The sequence below is a fragment of the Cyclopterus lumpus genome, chromosome 9, assembly GCF_009769545.1.
Source record: "Cyclopterus lumpus isolate fCycLum1 chromosome 9, fCycLum1.pri, whole genome shotgun sequence".
Taxonomy (NCBI): Eukaryota; Metazoa; Chordata; class Actinopteri; order Perciformes; family Cyclopteridae; genus Cyclopterus; species Cyclopterus lumpus.
The window spans coordinates 23,183,725-23,203,865 of NC_046974.1; the positions used below are offsets into that span (position 1 = coordinate 23,183,725).

Below are 20,141 nucleotides of genomic sequence, written 5' to 3' on the forward strand. Positions count from 1 at the left end.
CGATCGGGTCAAAGGTCAAGGTCATGAAAAGGTCAAAATCATATTTTTATCATAACGCGGTAACTTTTTATCCAATTGGCATGCAACTAATGCCAAAATGTTCAGAATTCAATGCCCGATCTTGTGATATACGACATGATACAATGACGTCATAACCCTTCTTAGCGGTTGAGGGTCGAAGGTCAGGGGGGGTCACGACCTTGCAAAATGTGCGGGGTTTGTCATAACAGTCAATTCTTATCCGATTTGCATGAAAACAGCACCAAAATGTTCACTGTTCTGTTCCCCACCCTCTCATGCAACATACAAAGGTCAAAATCATAAATCAAGGCTGATGTTCATACATAATTCTTTTGTGATGTTTACCACAATATCTGGTATCAAGTTACATCAATTTACTGTTCCCCACACTCTCATGCCAAGTACCAAAAAGTGTCTGCGGCGAAGGTATGCGCTCTACCGAGTGCCCGTTCTAGTTTACAATGTGAGGGAATAAATCAAGGAGTAAAGTCATTTTCTCAAACTTCTATACAACCAGACTAATACAAATATACATAATAGCCCCTTTAATGACCATCCATAGTGCAGCACTAAACATACAGAAATGAGCTTTGTATCTGAATTACTTTATTTGCATTGAATTCCCTTACAATTACAGAATACACATGAAAAACAAAGTGAAAATCATTATTTTGCATAATTAGCTAACTCTACATTATTATACATCTCACAGGCTCAGTTACATGTGGCGTAACTGAGCCAAATATCCCAATGGCTTTTTGGCTGATCGATGGGTATGCTGGGAAAAAAAAAGGAGGTGGTTATTTCCCCGAGCTTTAGAACGGTTCAGATTGTTGCCGTCATCACTTCATCCGGTACATTCGCCCCAATGGTGAGGAATTCTGGTTCCCTGTAGTAGACGCTTGTTCCTCCTAATAGCTTATTTAATAAACAATTAGTATGATTTAATCAAATCTATAAAAAAAAAAGGGAATTTGTGTTAAATGCACATTAAGCAGGGACGGATCATAAGGACCCGTGGAATAAAGAAGAAAACCTTGATTCGCCTCAAATAGTCTGTCCATTCTGCAGCTTCAGTGAAAGTTAATATATAAGAGATAATTCATTCTGAAGCAGCAGTGATCTTACTTGGCAGTGTGGGGGGGTGGGGGGGGGGGGGGGGGGGGGGGGGGGGGTAAGCGTTTTTCTTGACCGGCTAAAGCATGTCAGGACACACACAACTCAGGAGGAGAAAAGGCAGACGGAGGAAGAGGAGCTGGTTAGCCGGTTAGTTTCTGTTTATCCGATTGGTGGGCCGAGGAGCTCAGAGCTTGGCATTGTCCTTCAGGATGACCTCCAGCTTCTGACTCAGCATGATGTTCCCTCGAACCTTCAGCTTGCCAGAGAAGAATGCCTGGAAATATGACAGAAAAAAATGGTTTGTTTGTTGTTGTTTTTTCTGATTCCCGGCGAATGGGGCCAAGAAGAGGCCTGAAGCGAACACTTCATACAGATGAAAAGCAACAAGACCGAGCAAAAGGTAATATCTCGACCACGAGTGCTCCGGCAGCAGAACAATGAGATAATAATAATAATAATAATCATAGGGTTCGGAGCGGAGCCTCGTTATTGGGCGAGCTGAGCAGCTGATGGTTCCTCGGCTGGAATAGTTCCCAGCGTCCTTTTAACTCCAACTTATCTTTCTCCAGCTGCTCCTTTCATCATCGGAGGAGCTGGTAAAACAAATAAAAGCACACACCCTGCCTGAGGGACCTTCAACGCCTCACAGCCTGTTGACGCTCTTCGTAAAAAAAACAACAGACCCTCAGATTAATACCAATTCTCTACAGATGATCTGACGCATTATATGCTACAGACACAAGCCGGGCTTTGATGGATCATTTCATGTCCCTCTTTTCTGAGATCAAGAGAGAAGTCGTCACAGATTGAAGGGGCTTAATTAAAATGTACAAGATGATGTTTTAATATCGGAAAACGGCGGGGGTTGAAAATACGAGGCTCCGTTTTTCAGCATGACAACATTTCGCTCCCCATCGCGACGCGGTATAAATCCGGCTTTTCACACAAAACACGCCACATCAGCAGAGCTCCATTATGACTGAATAGGTTGGACTCTTTGCCCGTCACCTTCTGAGGGTTCAGTCTCCCCTGCACCACCTCCACGAAGTCCTCGTCCGACACGGTGAGGGTCACGTCCGCCTTCCCGCTGGGAGCGCCCCGTCGCAAGGAGCCGCTGCCGTTCTTCAGATCGACGGCTGGAGGAAGAGTCGTAAACACTCTGCATTAGTATCACAACAACACGTTTGAACTGCTTATTTGTACAACGTCGATCCGTCAAATCGAACTTGACATCCTTCCCTCGTCCCGGAGGCCGGGTCCAGTTCCAATTCATCCCACGTATGTACACAATAAAATGCTCTCAAAACCTATTTTTGACTGAACTGATATTTTCCCCCACAAAGAACCCCGCAGTGGGTTCCACACGTTGCTACGGCCCTCGGTACACTCACTCCACTCCGCGGCGCTCTTGCCGTCTTTGGTGATCTCCCAGGCGAACACGGCGTTCACCTTCTTGACCAACTCGGAGCCCGAGTCGTTAATGCGACGGCCGATCTCCGCAAACACCAGCTCGCTCTGCAGGGCCCCGTGCTGCGCAAAGATGGAAGGAACAGAAATGTTGTGTACACAAAATAACAACGTCAAATAATCTAGGGGAACTACAAGGAAAGCAGCCTCCATGAAAGAATGCCATCAAAAGCCCTTTTGGACCGACGTACTTGAGGGAGGTTTTCTGGAGAAGCCTCGGACGCTCCGTGTAAATCCACGTAGGCGCCAGCGAGGACAACGGCGTCGGTCTCCTTCACCTGGACCAAAGAGAAGAGCTCATCAAGGAAGATGCACGCCAAACATTCACGGAAATGACTGATCAGACAATCTGCCACTGACTTTACACTGGAGGTGAATTCTGTTGCCTTCCTTCCACATCTCGGTCTGAAGCAACTGACCCGGCATCACCGGCTTCACGAAGCGAACCTGAGGAGGAGGGGGGAGGTTGTGGGGGGGCACGTGGGGTCAAGGGAGCGGTTCTCGCATGAGGCCCCCCGATGACTCATCACAATGTATGACAGGGTTTTAAAAATCGCCAGCGACGCTCACCTTGATGGCCTTGAATCTGGACGGGTCGTTGTCGGCGAACTGCTTGAGGACGTGTCTCGCGGCGAAGCCGAACGAGCACAAGCCATGCAGGATGGGCGCCTGGAAGCCTGGTCACGGAGCAGGGTTGTTTTTTATTTTAAGTACAGCACGTTTATGTATTAATGGGATCAAAACACGTAACCTGCGCTGTGATCCCAGGGAAAGTTCCGGTCTCGACCGATATAAATTCAGACATTTGGATGACTCACCTCCCATGGCAGCGAAGCTGGGGTCTATATGAAGGGGGTTCCAGTCACCACTTAAACGGTACAAGGCCGCCTGTAGCCGCACGGGAAACAGATATTGTTTAGATCTATATCTAATTCATAAACCCCTGAACTCTTCATACACAGATGTGGGATGAAATAAAATTATCATGAAGGCGAAAGAAGAGATACCTAAAATAGGAACGTCTTTGAAGTGATACGGTTGCAGTCATTTAAATTGCTCAAGGGATTTTCATTTGTTATGTCCCCCCCCCCCACCCCTCCCCTCCCCTCCCCTTTTTGATTTTCTGCTGTGTCATACAGTCAGCGTTCCCTTTTTTCTTAATATTATTTTGTATAAATGTATGGAATCTTGTCCAACACTTATTTCAGCGGCACAAAACAATATTTTCACCCACACATCATCATCATCATCATCATCAATGCAGCTGATTTATTCTGCAGCCAAACCCACACAGAAACACTCACTTGGTCTCTTGTGGTAGAATCAATCATCACAACATCTGGTGCCCGTTTGGGTGGAGGCAGAGCAGCCTGAAGGAAATAAAAACACAAAACTAAATCAAATACGAGCTCCGAATGTCTCATTTGGTTATGAAAACACGGGGCGCGTACTTTGGCCTTGTCGGAGGTTCTGCTCCCTCCGAACCCTCCGGCTCCGACCACGAACACGGAGAACTGGTTGAAGCAGATCAGCTGGTCGCCGCTGTAGGTGTTCACTGGAAAGAGGCACAGGTGGCATTCAGGATCATGGACAAGGTAGAAGCACAACGGCCAGCGTTACGTCATTTACTTTGATTACTTTCTTTTTTTTTTTTGTTATTTCCGCAGCATTAATGGGAAGCTAAGTTTCACAAAATCAACATATTTTGGGGTAGTTTAATCTATAAAAATCCGTCATACTTAATAACGGCATCATACCTTTTTTTTTGTTTTAAGTAATTAACTATTAAAAAAGGTACCCTGTGCAATTGTTAATAAATAATGACGATAAACGATGATATTGTCATTTGAAGACCATTACATGCCGGCGATATAATGATAATTTGAAGACCATTACATGCCGGCGATATAATGATAATATAATAGCATAATAACCCAAGAGTGTGCAACGCCCGACTTCTTACGATGGTTGTTTATGCCAGCACGGTGTTGGCTAAAATATTGAATGTGCTTAAAGTAAACAAACACGCACGTAAACAATATTGGAGGTCAGCAAATGTGATTGAGGTAATTTCCATATAGCATACAATAAGTCAATATAGTAATTATTGAGACGGGCCTGTTTTGGAGCAGAAAGAAAATAATCTAAACGAGTACTTGATGTACAGTAGTTCTCTCCTGGCTGCGCTTCACAGGAGAGACAGAAAAACTATCGGTCACTTTGGGGCCGCGTCACGCTTGTATTCCGGCCCGGCAGTCACAAAACGCACTTATCGCGACATTACGCAGAACAAATAATTATATACTCAGCTTTCGGACACATTTTCCTCATTACAGCACATTTACAGCCAAATTAGAGCTGGAAGAGACATGAAAGGAGCCACATGGCGGCTGACTAAGAGGCGACAATTAGCAGCTGTCACGAAGAATCACACGGCTACGTTCATGAGGTAGACTCAACATACAACTGTGTGTGTGTGTGTGTGTGTGTGTGTGTGGAGGGGGGGAGGGGTCCCACGTGACTTGTTTTAAGTCGGATTCATTATGGATCAGAGTAGCTCTAATATCATCCATCTCCGTGGAATATGATCCCTTCTCAGTCCATTATTTCGATCCCCTCAGACGCAGACTGGAAATTAACTTTCAATAATTCAGCCGAGAGGCAACTTGCAGGAAAGGACGCATTAGTGTGGATGGAAACAGACGCATGTGGGATATACACAGTCTACGAGGGGGGAAAAGAATCTCACCGTCCAAGAGGATGACGGCTCCGGATCCTTTGTCCAACACGGCCGCTACGGTGGCCTGCGAGGTCAGGGTACCTGGAAAGGTAGTTTCACCATTTACATTCCACTTGAAGGACATGTCGTCACGCACGTACTTCATATTACCCAAAAAAATGTAATTGACTTTTTAGATTAAGATGTTCAATTAAATAATGCGTAATAATGAAAAATTAAGAATTATTCTGCAGATTAATCAAGCAAACCAGAAGAAAGCTATAAAGGCTTCTTCGTATGTGAAAAATATTCAAAATGGCAGCAGGGATTTATCTTTTTGAAAACAAAAACTCTGTGACTTGATTATAAATCATAAAAAAAACATGAGGCAAGGACTGGGGCAACGCTGGTCTCATACAGCATGTAGTCATTGCCCCAGTAAGAATATGCTAGTATAGGATATCAAACACAAATCCATCATGGCCTCATAGGGTAGACTGCCCTTAATTAGAGATCCTTATGCATCATAAAAATGTGTCTAAATGATCAATTAAACTCAGACTGCTCCTAGTTAAATGACAGAGCAACATTAATCCAAACAAAAGGACTCTAAAATGTCATTTATACTTTTGTCATAATGTCTAATCTACAGCAAGTACATTGGGTGCTGATAGTAGTGGAGAGGGAAATACCTGAGGTCGGTAAAGGTTTGTAAAGCTCCAGATACTGCTCGCCATGCAATACCTGACACAGAACATGAGAACAGCTGTGATGTGTATATAATCATATCAATGTCGTAAAGCCTCATTAGCATGATGAGTGTGCATTGGTGAGTGAAATATACCATATGGATACAAATATGCATATGAGCACACAACAATGTGAAGCACACACGCACATCACACATCACAGGTATGTTTTCTGACCCGTGTGAAATCTATGTTGAGTCCGGGAATGGCGCTCAGCCCGCCGTCCATCATGGCCGCCTGAGCGGGAATGACCCCGAAGGTTGGGAGGCAGCCAAAGTCTTCGTGGCGTTCGTACAGGAACCTACGTGGAAAAAGTGAAAAGAGTTTCTGAGGATGCGAAACGCCCGTGCTCGGAAGCCTGGATACATTAGCCCTTAGGGCTATTGGAGTCATTAGCATGAACGCATGCACACACACACACACACACACACACCTCAGATGGTCTGGGTCCTTGGTGGACATGCCGACCCCCAGGGCATAGAGGATGCACTGGGTGGGGCTGAAGACGAAAGTGGACGGCGGCAGTTTTTGTCCCACTGCCTCCGCCTGAAAGGAGAAGAGACCGGGTCAGCTGAACGTACGAGGATTATACCTTTGTTCTGTACAATGTAATGAAACATTATGTAAACAGTTGGTTTTTTTTGTTACAGGGCTCGAGCCAGAATAAAAAATATACGAAATAATTCACATTCCTAATATTTCCCAAAAATGCTGCAACAACTTAGCGTGGGAATGGCTATCACGTATTTCCATCAGTTAGTTAAATAATCAATAGATTTGTTTCCTTATTTTTCTTCGCTGCATATATGAACAGTGACCGTACATAAAAAAGGTGGAAGTCAAGTTAGTTCGTTACTTGGGGAGAGGAAGAAAAATCCCTTTTTCAAAGACTTAGGCTATGCTTATAGAAAAAGTGATGTCATTTTGACACTTATGAATCACACGTGAATGAATCTGATCCAACTAGGGGCGTGACACGCACGCATAAATGTACGCACAAGTGAACGCACAGAGCGACGCCGACCTTGGTGGAGCTGGTGTGATACTCTCTGCGTGACATGAAATAAATATGAGCGAGGCAGTCGCACAGTGTGGCCTAACTCAAATACGTGCACAAGACCGTGACAAGGACAAAGTCACACAAGCAACTGTGTGTGTGGGTGTGTGTGTGTGTGTGTGTGTGTGTGTGTGTGTTTGTGTGTAGCGCAACACAAATATACAAAATACACACACACGCTTATCATAAAGCCAAGTAAACTGAGGACACAATGGAGATGTTTGTCTTGAGGCTATATTGTGACTCTTCCAAATCTCAAGTCCACACACACACACATACATACGCACATCGTTTCACATTTTAGGTACTGAATCATGATATATTTGTAGCAGGCTAGTAATATTGCTGATTCGCATGATGTTAAGAAATGAGGTCACAAAGTATGTATAATTAATGATTAAAAAGTGTGGTTTCTACCAAACAGGTTGCAAAGCAGAGTTTACCATGTCATATTTGGAAGTATGAATGCAACAATATATTTTTTATATGCAGATGGACAAAACTCCAATTTCTTTAATAAATTGTAAACTGCGTCATGCTTACATGTTTCACACAACACCTTGAATGTGTTTGATACTATTTATGGTTTGTTTTATTCCATGTCATGATTTGCTTTTTGTTTCTGCATGCGTCTTTGTGAACAGAGATGGTAAAAATATAAATAAATATAGGTAATATTGCCAGATATACATTTCTTCTTTCATTACTGACAGTTTGACAGCGGCGAGAAGGGTGTAGTGTGCAACAATTTGTCTGATGATGCTGATAAGATAACCGACGCATGTCGCACCACCTCCACACTGCACTAAATGAAGCATTCATCCCGATTAAACATTGATTGAATTAATCTGCCATTTTCTTTTATATTGATTCAGAGGAAGCCACAGCAGGGGGGAGGGGGGTTGTGGTGTTAGTCGTCCATCTGAGCGACGGTTCAAACAGCCTCACGCTGTCGTACTACAACCAACGGCACAGAAAACTGGAGCCATCTTTCTGTTGGATCATTATTTCATGCGGTACGATTACACTTGTGGCTCGATGTTTTATTCAAGCAACTCAGCCACTGAAGTGAGTGAAAGTGAGCGGCAACCGGTTCCCTTTCCGGGACTCGATGATAGGGAACACAAGTGGAGCGGCGCCCATCCCATCCTCACTTTTAAAAAGGCTAGTCGGAGCTCTTCGCCGGTGACGCGTCACACATCAGAGTACTCATGTGTGTTGTCGGAGCTTTGCGAAGAACGTTGTTATCGGCCTCTGACTAAGTAGAGTGCGTCGGTATTAAAGAGTCAGGAAGAGGGGGAGGAGGAGGAGGAGGAGGAGGAGGACAGATGGATGTGCGAGTCACAATAATGTTTACTTCACAATCTTACCAGTCGACATATGATACAAAATAAAGAACATGATACAAAATAAAGAAAAACAGGACAACTATTCATCCATTAACACTTCTTCAGTACTTCCCAGCAGTACAATAATTCCCAACGATAGAATGCATCACATTCATGCAGCCTGGGTCCGGATAACGAACGAAAATGATCGATTCGTTGATTTTAGACTTTTGGAAGACATACAGATGCCCTCGAACATTAACGTCAAGGAATACAAACATTTTTTAAAAAGCAGCAAAAGTCATCTCTACTCACGGGATTGTGCCCTGAAGCTGAGGCCGATGCAGCGGTTGTCGGAGTCGCACCCACTTCTCCACCGGACTCCAATGGAGCCAGCACGCTCACGATTGACTGGAGAGACTCTGCAGAAAGGTGAGAGATCGACAGATGAGTACAAGCGCGCCAGAACAAGACGACCACAGTAGGACCAAGTGTGCATCCCTGATGCCCCGGAGCACGCAGAGAGACAGATACTTGTATATTGATGCAAATAGCTTTCCTCCCTGTTAACAAGCGTGTTGAAAGGCCGCCCACCAGCTGTTTTTGCCGTTCTTCCTACGTGGTTTAGCTAACACAGGTTAACGTTGTGTTAACCAGCTAAAGTCATCCTGTTAAGCGTCATCCGCCAAACGCTGTTCCTCGCCGATGGCGCACTTTGCAAACAGCAAGCTCTGTTTCAAAATAAAAAGGCAGTGTGGGGAGAGTTGAAAGCACGGTTAGCTTTTAGTTGAATAAAATCCAATAGGTGCTGAGCTTCTTTAGTAAACATTATATTTTATTCAGAATATAGGACGCTACAACTCTTTATTGTCAAGACTAAAATGTTGTCACATTGTAATCACCCCAAGAGATCTTGATGATGTGTCTATAATGTGGACGCTTACATGTAAAGAAATCCCGATTATATCAACATTTCTCTACTGGTGGAAAGTTTATGCTCCCTCACATCTGACAATGTGTTCGTATACACGGTTCATCTTCTTCGAATGTCCTCATCCCCCAGATAACTATCATTAAACCTGCACATCTGCAGAAATGAGCGCAAGGATACATTTTATTTTGGGGATTTATTTTGCTCCGTCAACTCCAAAAGATTTATAATCTCGAGTTAATTGCAAGTAAAAGATAAATAGACTTCCAGGGAGACGCTGACACACAATAATAATTTAAATCCAACGCATGCCGGTCCAGTAACAGCTTAAAAAAAATGCGTGGTTGGTTTTGAAATCCACATACGTGAAGAATAAACCGGACCGGTGCTCCATTCTTTGAAATATTACTCGCTCAAGACATTCGAGTCCACGCTGCGTGTTCTCCGTTTGCCCCGAAACAAACATATCCGCCCAGGTAACACAAGCTATGAATACCCATGCAGTCAGTCAGCACAAACGGGGGACGACAGCTGAGACAAAAGAGCCACAGAAACAGAGACTGGGAGGACCGCAGCCACTAATTACCGTCACTCAGTTGCAGGCGGTTGGAAAACAAGAGGCAGCAACAAGTCTCGGGAATGAGCTACAAATGAGGAGGCACAACAACAGCATGCTAATGAGGCCAGCCGGCGCCCCCGTGGGGACCGTCACCCTCGTTCAGTTAACGTTAACACCGTCGCCTATTCCTCGAATGCACATCTGAGAGCGCGGCGAGGGATGGAGGCGGCGGAGGGGAATGATAATCAACATTTGCCACCCTGCGTCCGTTGCATGAGACCTTTCGGGGAACAACGCTCGTGTTCTCCTCAACCTCTCTTCTCTCCGCCTCATTCCCTTGATCTCTAACGTCATCTTGTCCTCGCTCTATGTTACTCGGCCGGGGAACACCTCAGAGATCAATTATCTGGTGATGTGGTTTCTCTAGGGTTCTGTAAAGAATCTCGGCGTCATCTTTGATCGGAACTTGTCCTTTAAAATTCTTCTCCTCACCTACAAAGCCTTGATTGGTCATGCACCATTATATCTTAAGGAGCTTGTAGTACCATATTACTGCACTAGAGAGCTGCACTCACTAAATGCGGGGCTACTTGTGGTTCCTAGAGTCTTAAAAAGTAGGATGGGAGCAAGAGCCTTTAGTTATCAACCAGCTTCCACTTTCAGTCCGGGAGGCAGACACAGTCACCTCATTTAAGAGTAGACTTAAGACTTTCCTCTTTAATAGTGCTTATAGTTAAGGCTGAATCAGGTTTGCCCTGGTCCAGCCCCTTGATATGCTGCTATAAGCTTATAGGCTGCTGGGGGATGTTTTAGGATACACTGAGCACCTATCTCCTCTTCTCTCTCTCCTTATGGATGACTTTACATCTCTCCATTGCACATTACTAACTCATAGGGTCCATTGGACCTGGCTGTTTCTGAAGCTGGTCCTGGCTCCTGGCTCCTGCCTCCTTGCCCCTGCTTCCTGCATCCTCCTTCCCAATGGCCCTGCCTCCTTGTCTGTGCCTCCTGCCTTAAAAAGGCCTGGCCTTATTGGTCATTGAATGTGTTTATGTAACTCTCTAATGCCGTTCATCTGTACACATGACATCTATTGCTTCTGTCCATCCGGGGAGAGGGATCCTCCTCTGTTGCTCTCCTGAAGGTTTCTCCCCTTTTTTCCCCGTGAAAGGGTTTTTTTCTATTTCTTGGGAGTTTTTCCTGATCCGATGTGAGGTCCTGGGAGGCAAATTAGTAATTTGTGATTTGTGATTTTGGGCTATACAAAATAAACTGAATTGAATGTTACCAAAACTCTGTCAATACAGATGAGCTGATAGTATAACAACATTGAATTTAAACATTAAAAGAATAGCTCACTTTGCTGAAAACTAAGTTCATGTCAGAAAATGGACACTCTCACTGAAGGGCAGTCATACAGAGTGAGTTCATGACTACTCTTTCCACCCCATGGAGGCTACTCACACCTTTAAAAATACCCTCCCCCCCCCCCCCCTCTCAAGAAAGATCATTGTTACTCGAGTACCAGGAAATTGACCTACACAACTATACAATAGCATACTGGAAAATGAGCGTGGTTACTCAGTTGGGAAGCATCTGATGGCTTTGATTACATTCTGCAATCTGAATCATTCCGACTCAATGAGTCGAACAAGAGTGACAGCCGACAGGCCGGGTTAAGAGGGAGGGCACTATCCACTCAAGAGTCTGACTCAAATCAAAAAATATGTGTGAAAACGGCCTCAGTAACGTCTCACCTCGAAGCATCGTGACATTTATGGAAGTATGTGTGTGCGCGTGTGTGTGCTTATGCACATGCAAAGTGTGAGAGTGCACTTACAGTATGCACACATGCACCAACACATGTGCTCTTGCAGGCTGCTGCACATGCGAGCGTGTACTGCAGCCGTCACTGACCTTGTACACTCGTAGGCTTGGTGGCGTCTGTGAAATCACAGATTTTGTCCCACTGGTCCCGGACCGCCTCGGGGGTCATGGGCTGGTTTTTCTGTCTCACAACACAGCCTTGAGAACGCTCCCAGCGCACTACGCACGCGCACACACACACACACACACACACACACAGACACAAATAAAGAGGTCACCGCATGGGGGAAACTCTCACACACAAACAGTAGTAGTGAACCAAGGGGCTAATGAAGATCATAGATGCATGCTGACAGTCCCGGGGAGAAATCCAATACTCACATTTACCAATCCAGCCCGCACCAGCCTGAAAGGAGATGAGCGAACACACAGATGTAAATATATAAATATATATATTATCTATTTATGGAGATTGAATATCTGAATGGTACATTACTGTGCTCCGTGATATAATAGATGCAAAACTACCGGCATGTGGGAGTGAGATCTTACTCATCTTATTGAAGAGACAGAAAAAGTGTTATGGTGTACCTCAAACAGTGCTCCATTTTCTTGGCATTGCTCATGACAGAGCCACAGGACCATGGGGGCAACATACTCCGGCTTCAGAGAGGCCACGAGTTCTGAATAAAGCAAAATGTACAAATACAGCGCAGCAGAGCTTCTTTTTATTGCACATTTGTTATACAATTGCCCTATACAACAACAAAGAGTTGCTTCCGGTTCAGTGCCTCTATCTGGTAGTTAGTGTGTTGTTTAACTGACGCTGTGTTTGCTAAATGTGTTCATTTAGAAAATACTACGACGTGTATGGTTTGAGTTAGACAAGCCCCAAGCTTGTGTCCTCTTTCTACAGAGCTTACATAAATCACAAGTTGCTGTTTATTTGTACACGTTTTACCCAAAAGGATTTATATGGGGGGGCGGGGCATAGGAATGTAGTAGAAAATACCCTTATTGGAGGAATTAGTTAACGAGTATTCAAGTATACAATATGCGTATGATCATGCTCTTCATTTACAAAAAGCCAAGTAATGTATGATGTCGCTGTCTTATCATGACAATGAGGCGAACAAGTGTCTACCGGACAAATATCACAAATCATGCACTGATACTAAAGCAGGTCAAATCATTGTTTAAAGGGTGAGGTCATAGGGCATAGGTCAAAATACGTTTAAAGTGATCTCTAAAAAGGGCAGTGTATTTTATTTTAATAAGTAATGAAAACAGATTCCTGAACACAACGTCAAGTAAATATGGCACAAGCCGTTTTTCTTTTCTTTCCCCTCCGTATGAACCGTTAAAGGATTTAATACTCGACACCATATGTGCGCTGAAAATATCTGCACCCTTCAAAAATCGACAAAACACGGGGGGGGGGGCATTCTGTTTCACTGCACCCTGCCATGTGTGTCAAGACTGGTTTTGTTGTTTGTTTAGTTGGTTTTGTTAGAAAAGCCAGAGTCAGTCAACGGCGACATATGGAACCAAGTCATTTACTAAGGTGAGGCCATCCTGTGACAGTTGGCACGGTGCAGTGTGACAGATGCTCCTGCAGAAAAGCACAGCAGGGCAGCGAAGCTGTTCCTCTAATTTGTCACTTAAAACCCGCGTCAACAGAGCTGCAGGCGCAGAGCACGCACAATATGCTCGCGATGCGGAGACATCGACAGATACCGGCTTGTGGTTGGTTAGAAAAAGAAACCTTCTTTGTGGGCTCACGAGATCCCTATAAGAACACAGCGGAATAATCATTGCCTTTTTAAAATCGCGTGGCATTTTTGAAGGCTGTTATTTTAGTTTTTTTTCCCCGTTTGATCAAATGTTCAACGGAAACACCCGGAGTATTCCACATTCCCGAGTTTTTGTGGGCTGTGTTCACCGCGTACATCCGATGTCGCGTTGCCTTCCATCTTAAGAGACAATTTCAGCGTGAAAGAAACACCAATGTGTCATTCGCTTTACTCACTCGTACTTTTGGGAGTATTTGGAAGAACAGGCAGCACCTACAGTAAAATAAGGTCAGCGCTGCCTGTTTGAATCCAGGGCTTTAAGACCAAACTTTTAAAGCACCTACTGTGTGTGTGATTTCATCATGGCCGTTGGGACAGTGAAAAAACACAGTTCTTTAATATTAGATGACAAATTTGCATGTCAAACGAGAGTGCTTTTGCCTCATTTCTTTTTTATCTACATCATACAGGCATTACATTATGCAGCTGTTCATAAATAAAATGTAATTTCATTTTTTTTAAACTGTGGAACTCATTTTGCCTGTTTTTGCCTGTCCAACATTTGTTTTTAACATGTGCGAAAGCTTGAACTTCAAGCAGAACATGCATTATACGGACTAATAATTGATCATTGAATCTCTCTGCTCACCTGGGGTCATGACGGTCTCTGTGAGACGCGACCCGGCAACGGGAGCAAGAGTGTTGCAATGGATGTTGTAGTTGCGTCCCTCGATGGCCAACGTGTTGGACAGCCCCAGCATGCCCAGCTTGGCCGCGCTATAGTTGGCCTGGCCGAAGTTACCATAGATGCCCGCGGCTGAAGCCGTCATGATGATTCTGGCCACAGAGAGAACCCCAGGCAACAAGTCAGTAACACACACACACGGAAAGTGGTAAAAACTCTTCACGCATGCATTAACACACAGAAGCATGCATATGAAGGCATGCAACGCAACACACACACACACACACACACACACACACACTCTTGATTGCATAACTGCCAACGCTGTTACACTAGTCGTCTTTTTTGTTTAAAATTCTTCACGGCTCATTTTGTTTGTACGCCCACTGGCTCCGTCAGCGGAGGCTGGCGCTACGGCACCAAGTACAAGCAAAGCTTCAGCACTTACGCCACTTTAACTACAAGTAGCTGAATACAGTGGTCCAGATCACGGTGTGCCACGGCGGAAATGACCAGGGGATTGGCATCATTCAATAGTTCTCAAAGGAATAATTACCAGGAGAAGTCTAAGATTCAATATGATAAAAATGTTGCCAAGTAGAAGAGCAACGGCAAACACAACAAACTGTCTTTGGTGCACTGGGGACCGGTCACAGTGTGTAACCGTGTGTGTGTGTGTGTGTGCGCGGCTGCATGCCCGTTCACAGCCGCAGATATGCCACGGGCCGCTCTGCTTCTCCTTTCGTTCTGTTGTGGTACTACCTTTAAATGCACGATTAGCTTGTGCTGAGGTTGACTGAGAAAAAAAAAAAGATTGAATTTCAAAAACGCATAGGACATAGAAGTCTGAAATTATCCTGATTATTGGTGAAGGTTTTTTTCATTTTTATATATATATATATATATATATATATATATATATATATATATATATATATATAAATAAATAAATCAAAACCAACTGCGTTATTCGCCACCGTTTTCCAGTCTACTCAAAAACAAGCTGCTCCCGGGCTCAACGCAGCGACACTTTCTGCCAAATGCGTCCCTTTGATGTTCAATGAGCTGCCGTCTTCTCCCATTGCGATAGCACACACGTGCACATCCACCACAATGTGAAGGACATCTGCTACCTGGAGTTACACGGGAGCACAGCTGGTTGTGTGACCTTCTTCCGCTCATTTTCAATTCAAAACACGCAAACCTTTTTCAGTACACGCGTTTCTGTACCGCCGTAGCAGGGAAAGCACCGGGGGCTCAGTGCAGACCCAGAACCATAGTTTACTTCACCAGTTGCCCCCAAAAGCAGGTCAAAATATCGGATTCCATAAGCAACCGATTAGGCCTTCAAATCATGATCAATACAGATCTGCATACACACCTGGCGGCTTCAGGTTAGTAAAAACTATCTATCACTTGAATGTTTCTCCAGAGGTGAAGAATCGCCTTGAACTCTTCAACTTCCGACTACTGGATACTTCATTTTGTATTTATTTTTATGCTGTACTACGTACTTGAAAGAATAAGATGAGCCTGAACAGACATCTTTTGAGTACTATTTAATTTGATGACTCCACATGAAGCGGCAGATTGTTCAGAGATTAACCTGCGGTGCTGCATAACCATATGAAGTAATTCCCTTCCTTCTTCGTTGATTTACATATTCATCTCAAATTTGCCGTCTTGGGCTTTTATAAGTATGCCGATTTATTTTTCATTGCACACTATGAAACACTATGAAACATATTAGCGGGTATCAAGTGACTATAATGGAAAGCCAGAATATGTGTATAATAATGTGATGGCAGACATGCTTTATATTCCTTATTACCTCAAGAGCCCACTTAAAAATGGGGCGCATGAAAAACAATGTTGGTACTTGCGCTGATGCCTGAATCAGGTCTTACCAAACAGCATTCAGTGCCATGCTGACATGCCCTGGATCAATGGTCTGTCTGCTGAGGATACTGTTACATTGTTTTTTGGGGGGGGGAATAAACCCAACCTACGTAACAGGAGGCTGGCACAGCTTTCATCCACCTCAGATAGGAAGTAGCTGGGCTCCTCACCTGCCAAACTTTTGTTTTTTCATGTGGCTCCAGGCCGCTCGAGTCACGAAGAAGGCGCCTCTCAAGTGAACTCTGTGAATCAGGTCTGAAATGGGATGCGAGAGGAGTGACGGAGTAAGATACATAACAACTATTAACTTTGATTAACCATTATTTCACATTAGAACATTGTGGAACAGATCCAGGTCAGAGTTGATCATTAAACTTCCACATCATTTTTAACATATAGCACGGTTTGATTATGAGACAAGCCAAATAAAAGCAAATGATGCGATTATATGAGAGGACCCACAGACACAGCATGAGTTATTGAGAATAACTTATTTACCCCAGTCCAAATCACTCGTCCTGGCAAATGATCGGTCACGAAGGATCCTTGGCAAAGAAGAGCGGGTTTTACTTAAAGTTCTCTATAACGTGGTTCTACTCCCATTAATGCTGCAACTACAATCAGATAGCCACATGTGATAGGACCCAGCAAAAAGGGAGATTATTACAGTGGAATGACTTACCCGGCGTTGTTCACGACAACATCTGGTCAAAAAGATAATGTATACAAGTCATAAATTCAAATTGAAGTAATAACATCACAAACGATAATTTAATTGAGATCAATTATTGATTCACCGATAAGTAGCCACACAAAGACAATTCTCACCTATTCTCCCAAAGGCATCGAGTGCGGATTGGATCACTTTTTCTCCATCTTCTACAGAATCTGTATGTGCATAAAGGTATGGTTATAGATAGAAAAATGGTGTGCAGAGTTAGTATCACAACAATATAACTGACAGAGGGGAAGAGGCATTGTGAGAACATTGTATTGTATTGTGTAGTAGAGAAAGTTGCATGTTCAGTATGTCGAGTACACGATGAGTCCCCCTTTTCCTTTTTGCTTTTTTCCCCTTTTCAAAAGCAACATTGTTATTTATTGAAGGGGCATCATTGATTTAAAAAAAAGTTGCGTCAACCTTACCATTACTTTCAAAAACTAATCTGAACATTTCTCCAAAGTGCCTATGTTTCATATATCAAAAAAGTGTTGTGTTGTTCTTGTTCTTTTGTTCTGACATATGTGAGATGCACAAAGATGAGAGGGGAGATACACTCGTCTTCAAAACCAGCCGAGCTAGGTCGGTCTGACAGAAATCAATATTTGTTTTTGAGTCTACTATTACGTAAGCAAAATACTACAAGGTAAGGAGATACACAAAAAAAAAAGATTAAGTAAAAGATGTGCGAGAGAAGAGAAGGTGATGATAAGACAAGAGTCCAAACTTCTCACCGTAGTTGGCCACGGCCTTTCCTCCCTTCGCTCTTATCTCCTCCACCACCTTATCAGCAGCTGCAGAACTCTTTCCACCCCCTTTAATGTCCGCCCCAAGGTCATTCACTTTATTCCAGCAGGAAAAAAAAAGATAAGCAATAATGGGGTGAGTTGTGCAATTCTGCACGAGTGATTAGGTGAGGAGAAGAGCGGAGCTAAGCTGATTCCTTGTCAGAGTTCAAGGGCGTGTTGAGTCCGGGCATCAGGGAGAGACATTATTTTCGACACCATCTGAAACCGTGACTGCGTCGTCAAAAAAAGTAGCATCATTACTGTGATGGTCAATGCCATGCACATTTCTTTGTGACATCTCAGGATGCATCCATTCAACTGTGTTTGGGGATTGCCGTGACACTGAGTGTCACTGACAGCAGCAACAATATATTTTCATGACTTCAAGTCACTGTATTTACTGCAGATCTGTCTATGTCAAGGTTGATAGCCAATCCTCTGAAGATGAGTATCTGTGCCGATACTAGTCCTGCGTATTGGGTTGGAACATCCCGACCAAAAATTAAAACCAGGACACCTCTAGACCCGCAGTCGCCTCTGGCAAAGAGCCAAGCAAGAGCAACAATCTGCAGGTTCTGACTGATGTCTTGTTGTAGGAATTAAAAAAACCTGCGGCTGCTTTTCTGTACTCTGTATTATAGCAAATGCTACAAGAACGTATGATTAAAAAAATAAAAATAGCCTGTTAATAAGATTGCTAAAAGGGAAATGTTACTAATGAAACTGATGTCCAGTCTATAAAAATTCCCGGGAAACATCTGAACTATTGCCGTGCAAAATATCAACATACACAGTGAAAAGTCTCTCTATTGTCTCCCCATGGCAAAGAGAACCTTGAAAGAGGTTAAGAGGGTTCACTTTTGGGAAGGCTTTTCCACCCAGTATAGAGGATCAAAGCTTGGTTGCACTAACCAACCACAGTGTAACCGCAAAAGAAAAATGGGGTGGAGAGTGGGGCGGCAGTAGCTCAGTCCGTTGGGATTTGCCTCGGGCATCGGAGGGTTGCAGATTAAAGTCCCCAAACGGGCAGAGTACGGAGTGTGAACCGGTAATCCTCCAAAACAAGGCACCAGGCCCACAAACTGCTCCCTGGACCTGTATTAAAGCCGCCTCCTGCTCCTTGCGCTGCTGGAACGGGTTGAGTGCAGAGGCTAAATGTCCCTGTGTGCTGCACTGAACATAACAATACAATTGAATTTGACATTTGACAGAAAAGAAAAACACAAGAAGCTCAACAATGTAGATTCTTTATTTACCTACAACGGAGGCGCCTCGTTCAGCAAAGGCCAGTGCATATTCCCTGCCGAGGCCTGTGCAAAGGAAGACAGATGGGGCATTTTCATACTTTTACAGAGTAAACCCAACAACCCTGCTGCGGTGTTGTCCCACGTGACCTTTCACACACTTCGCACCAGCTATCGCGATGCATGAACTTTGCTCAGAGTGGGGCTCAGATTGAAAGGCCGACACGTCAAATCAACGCAGTAACATTACACGCTGCAATATGTATGCATATGATGCCGTGGTCGATAAACGGTTGTTTTACCGTCACGTCTTTAGGTTTGTTTCGCCAGCGTCGGTCACGTTTAACGTGAGCACGTGAACCATCCATCCATCCATCCATTTTCAATACCGCTTATCCTCATTAGGGTCGCGGGGGCGCTGGAGCCTATCCCAGCTGACATAGGGCGAAGGCAGGGGACACCCTGGACAGGCCGCCAGTATGTGAGCACGTGAACGTAAAATAAAAATAAAAATAAAAGGCTCGCGCACGGACCGACCGCCTCGGTAATTCCGCTCACATAACGAGACTCGGAGCTGCAGTTAGCAGCAAGGACCGCCTAGCTAACGGTTGAACGGCGGCATTTACCTCCTCCGGACCCGGTGACGAGCACAACCCTTCCCTCGAAAGACAGAGCCATCCCTGTGAGTTACTGGTCCCGGTGTGTGAACACTGAGCACCGTGGGGGGACAAGAGCAACACTGAACTGTCAGAGACAGACAGCAGGGTGAACTTCGACAACTTCCACTTCCGTGGTTACGAGGGGGGCGGTGTCAGCGGTGGCCAATCAGACACGAGGGTTTTATTACCTTGTCTTTATCATTATGTGTGTTTTACACATGCAGTCTACTTGTGTTTTGTGTTTGAATACTCGGGAAGTCTAATGTATGCAAATCTTATGAATAACACTATATTGTGTGAGCTTTCACCATGAACTCATTCTGCACATTCTCATTTTGATTTGTAACACCATATCTGCACCAAAAGGATACAATTAGATACATTGTGACGGTGACCACGGGGACGATGATTGGCTTTTAAGCCTCATTTGATGGATCACCATTCATCTTTAATGCCAAATTCAACTCATCTTTAGATGTTAAGACTGCAAGTTAAGAAAAAATGTGTATGTAACTGGTGAGAAAATTAATCTTAGCTTTGTTGTATTGATTTTTTTTGTATGCCCTAACTTTGGT

The 20,141-nt window shown here is 44.1% G+C and overlaps 1 protein-coding gene across 1 annotated transcript; it reads right to left on the reverse strand.

Annotated features, from left to right (window-relative positions):
• Positions 1-607: 607 nt before the first annotated feature.
• On the reverse strand, positions 608-20,002 carry hsd17b4 (hydroxysteroid (17-beta) dehydrogenase 4). Its single transcript, XM_034541522.1, has 25 exons — positions 19,534-20,002; positions 18,920-18,973; positions 17,610-17,717; positions 16,983-17,042; positions 16,837-16,858; positions 16,653-16,699; positions 16,325-16,409; positions 14,220-14,407; positions 12,369-12,460; positions 12,159-12,183; positions 11,868-11,996; positions 8,776-8,882; positions 6,509-6,621; positions 6,253-6,376; positions 6,019-6,070; positions 5,357-5,428; positions 4,059-4,162; positions 3,912-3,977; positions 3,426-3,495; positions 3,178-3,284; positions 2,968-3,054; positions 2,799-2,885; positions 2,532-2,670; positions 2,149-2,276; positions 608-1,414 (listed from the first exon to the last, which is right to left on the reverse strand). Exons 1-25 carry the CDS (start codon positions 19,583-19,585, stop codon positions 1,325-1,327), a joined length of 2,208 nt encoding a protein of 735 aa, XP_034397413.1. The 5' UTR covers positions 19,586-20,002; the 3' UTR covers positions 608-1,324.
• Positions 20,003-20,141: the final 139 nt, after the last annotated feature.

Coding starts and splice junctions, on each gene's coding strand:
- hsd17b4 (XM_034541522.1), bottom strand. CDS start 19,585: ATGGCTCTGTCTTTCGAGGGAAGGGTTGTGCTCGTCACCGGGTCCGGA. Junction 6,377..6,508: donor AAGGACCCAGACCATCTGAG/GTGTGTGTGTGT, acceptor TTTTCCACGTAG/GTTCCTGTACGAACGCCACG. Junction 3,285..3,425: donor CAGCTTCGCTGCCATGGGAG/GTGAGTCATCCA, acceptor CTCCGTGACCAG/GCTTCCAGGCGCCCATCCTG.